The 2,870-nt window shown below is 43.3% G+C and overlaps 1 protein-coding gene across 2 annotated transcripts in view; it reads right to left on the reverse strand.

Annotated features, from left to right (window-relative positions):
- Positions 1-391: 391 nt before the first annotated feature.
- LOC119590016 overlaps positions 392-2,870 on the reverse strand; it is a 2,601-nt gene continuing 122 nt past the window's right edge. Inside the window, exons 2-4 of one of the 2 annotated variants that reach the window (XM_037938726.1) lie at positions 2,293-2,411; positions 1,467-1,655; positions 392-1,320 (exon numbers count right to left, since the gene is read on the reverse strand). In XM_037938726.1, coding sequence (XP_037794654.1) covers positions 1,220-1,320; positions 1,467-1,655; positions 2,293-2,404 — 402 coding nt within the window. In that variant the 5' untranslated portion in view covers positions 2,405-2,411 and the 3' untranslated portion in view covers positions 392-1,219. Of the gene's footprint in view, positions 1,321-1,466; positions 1,656-2,292; positions 2,412-2,870 lie in introns of those variants that run through there. The other variant, XM_037938727.1, reaches the window with a different exon arrangement.

Here is a 2,870-nt window from a genome sequence, read left to right on the forward strand (position 1 = left end):
TTTATCGATTATATGTCTTATATAGATTTTATATAGTTTTATTACCATATGTATATTTATATTTGTATATACGTATATGTATATTTATCTATATTTGTATAGACGTGACTCCGTTTCATTTCATATTTTATACGCCTTTTTGTAGGCCCTATTTGTATTTTTTTTTATATATATTTACATATACTTTTCTGTAAGTGTCTGAGGTTAGATAGTGTTCATTGTGACAGATAAAATATATGTAAGAGTCGGTAAGTGAATTGTGTTTTTGCTGATATATATCTACATTTTTTTTAAATTTTAATATAGTTCATTGTGAGAAAAAAATATAAGTGAATCATAGACTCAGCGACTTGACAGCGGAAGAAGAAAGCCAAGGTCAAGGAAACATGTGTTGAGCCTCAAGAATTTATTTGCTTTCCCTCCCCTCCCCCTCTCGCCCGAGTGCGATCTCGAGAGTTGGGACTCGAAGTCTGGGGTTAGAGGATAACTTGACCCTCTGGAGGCTTTGTGGGGACGTTTGTGGAGAGACTTATGCCTTCAGTTCTCTGCCTGTCCCCCTCTGCTCTTCTGTTCTGTTTGCACTCTCTGTTCTTCCATCTCCGTGGTTTCTTCCGTGGATGGATTCTTGCCAAAAGAGAGTGACTGCGTGCTGTCCAGCACCGGAAGTTGTTGACACGCCTTCCGCTGTAGAGTCGCCACTTGGACTTGTTTGCCGCAGCTGAAGCGAGCGCATTTGGCAGCGCATGTTAGCCACGTCCGCTGTCTTGGGATCCTCAAGGGTGATCACTCGGTTGCCAAGACCACACTTGCGCCTTCCAGGTTGGCCGAGGCCGCCCTCCGTGTCCTCCGCGGCGCCGTGGCCACGCCTCTGGTCGAACCACATGCCAAAGTCGCATCTTGGCATTTGCAGCGGGTTCTGCGAGGCGGGTGGGCGTCGCGCGAGGAGCTGTAGCCTTTGAGGGCGCCTCCGTGGCGCTTGTCGACGGGTCCAAGTGTAATCGTCCGTTTCGAAGGACCTGTTTTCCAATGTCTCGTATTGGATTTTCTGAGCACAGGTCGGGTCGGTATTGTCCGTTATACGAGGACCTTTACCGTCCTGTCAGTCCTGCAGGAGACTGTTCATGCAGGTTCTGATGTAAGCGTCCATGTCCTATGGACCTGCCTATCCAAGGTCGCGTCTCGGATTTCTCTCGCTGACGGGTCGAGGAGTCACGAGGCGTTAGATCGGGACCTGATGCGTCCGTCCCCTCCAGGGCTGCTTGGTGCGAGCCTGGACGTCGAGCTGATCAGCCTTGGCGATGCCCCCGGACAGTCGTCTGTCTGAGAAATCAGGAGGAGAAACGTTAGGTCACGGTTGGGCCTCAGGCGAGAGGTGCGCAAGGCATGGCAGACGCAGCACAGAGGCGAGCGTTCTGTGGGCTTTTGCAGAAGCGCGCCAGGACGGTCACGCGTCAAGGAATACTGACCTGTGACTTGAGGGGCAGCCGGCGTGTTGGTGTTTTTCGGTGGTGGCTGCGGCGAGTGTCCGGAGGCCCATGCGTTGTCGCGGCCTCCTAGCAGCCCCTCCTTGTCAGGAAGTGACGAGGAGGGGCAGCTTCCACTCCCCCATTGTCTTCCTCCACCGATGTAGAGCGTCAGCATCTCCGCAGAAACACCTGCGGGCGAGGATCGAGGATTAGCATGAGGAGGAGCTGATGCGGTTTACCATTCACTCATTTCCATGGCAATCTAACAACCCATATTAACACGTGCATGTATATATCTATTTCTATATCAATATATATATATCAATATATCTGTGTATGTTTATGTATGTATGTATTGATATATGTATGTATGTATATATATATATACATATACATATACTTACACATACATATATATATATATATATATATATATATATATATATACATATACATATACATATACATATAAATGTATACACACACACACACACGTGTAGGTATATATGTATATGTATATGTATATATATATAATATATATTATATATATATATATATTACATATATATATATATATATATATATATATATATATATATATATTTTATATATATATATATATATATATATATATATATATATATATATATATATATATATATATATATATATATATATATATATATATATATATATATATATATATATATATACACAACACACATATACATAGATAGTGTAGATTGATACACATACATACATGTGTGTGCATATATATATAGATTTACTCACACAGACACGTATGAAATTTCCTCTATTTCTTTACCTTTCAACTCGACGAATCTCTTGTTCCTCCGATGACGAAATCGCTTCTTCTCTCGCTCCTTCTGCCGGGTCTCCTGCAGAGCTCGGCCACCGATATCCTGTGCGCGTCTCATGGCGGGCCTTCGGGGGAAAATAAGACAGGTCAGTATGCTTTGGAAGGCTCTCTACTTTCGGTTTCTCCTCAACTCGAAAACAGCCTTTCAGCCAACGCCTTGGGAACACAGCAACCTGTGCAGGCTCCTCTTTGTATGCAGATGTCCCCTTATGGCGATTTAGATATTTATTGGGATTATTAAAAGTCTGTAGGAATTTTTGTTCGACGAATGGGAGAGTAACTGTGGGACTTCCCAGTGACGTCAGACTGACATGACGTCACGGCAGCCTGGTAAGCTTCCATAGGCGCCGTGTGAATGCTGTCTTTAAACATCTGCCGTATACCAATATATAAATAATTGAACTTTGACGTCCGCGATATTAGGAAGTGAAAGTTTCCCAGGTAAAAGAGACTGCAGATTGAGTGTCGAGCCGAGAAAGCAATACAAAAATTCGTTGAGTATGTTATTTCAGGATCGTCACACT

Source organism: Penaeus monodon, chromosome 26, assembly GCF_015228065.2.
Source record: "Penaeus monodon isolate SGIC_2016 chromosome 26, NSTDA_Pmon_1, whole genome shotgun sequence".
In the NCBI taxonomy this organism is placed as follows: Eukaryota; Metazoa; Arthropoda; class Malacostraca; order Decapoda; family Penaeidae; genus Penaeus; species Penaeus monodon.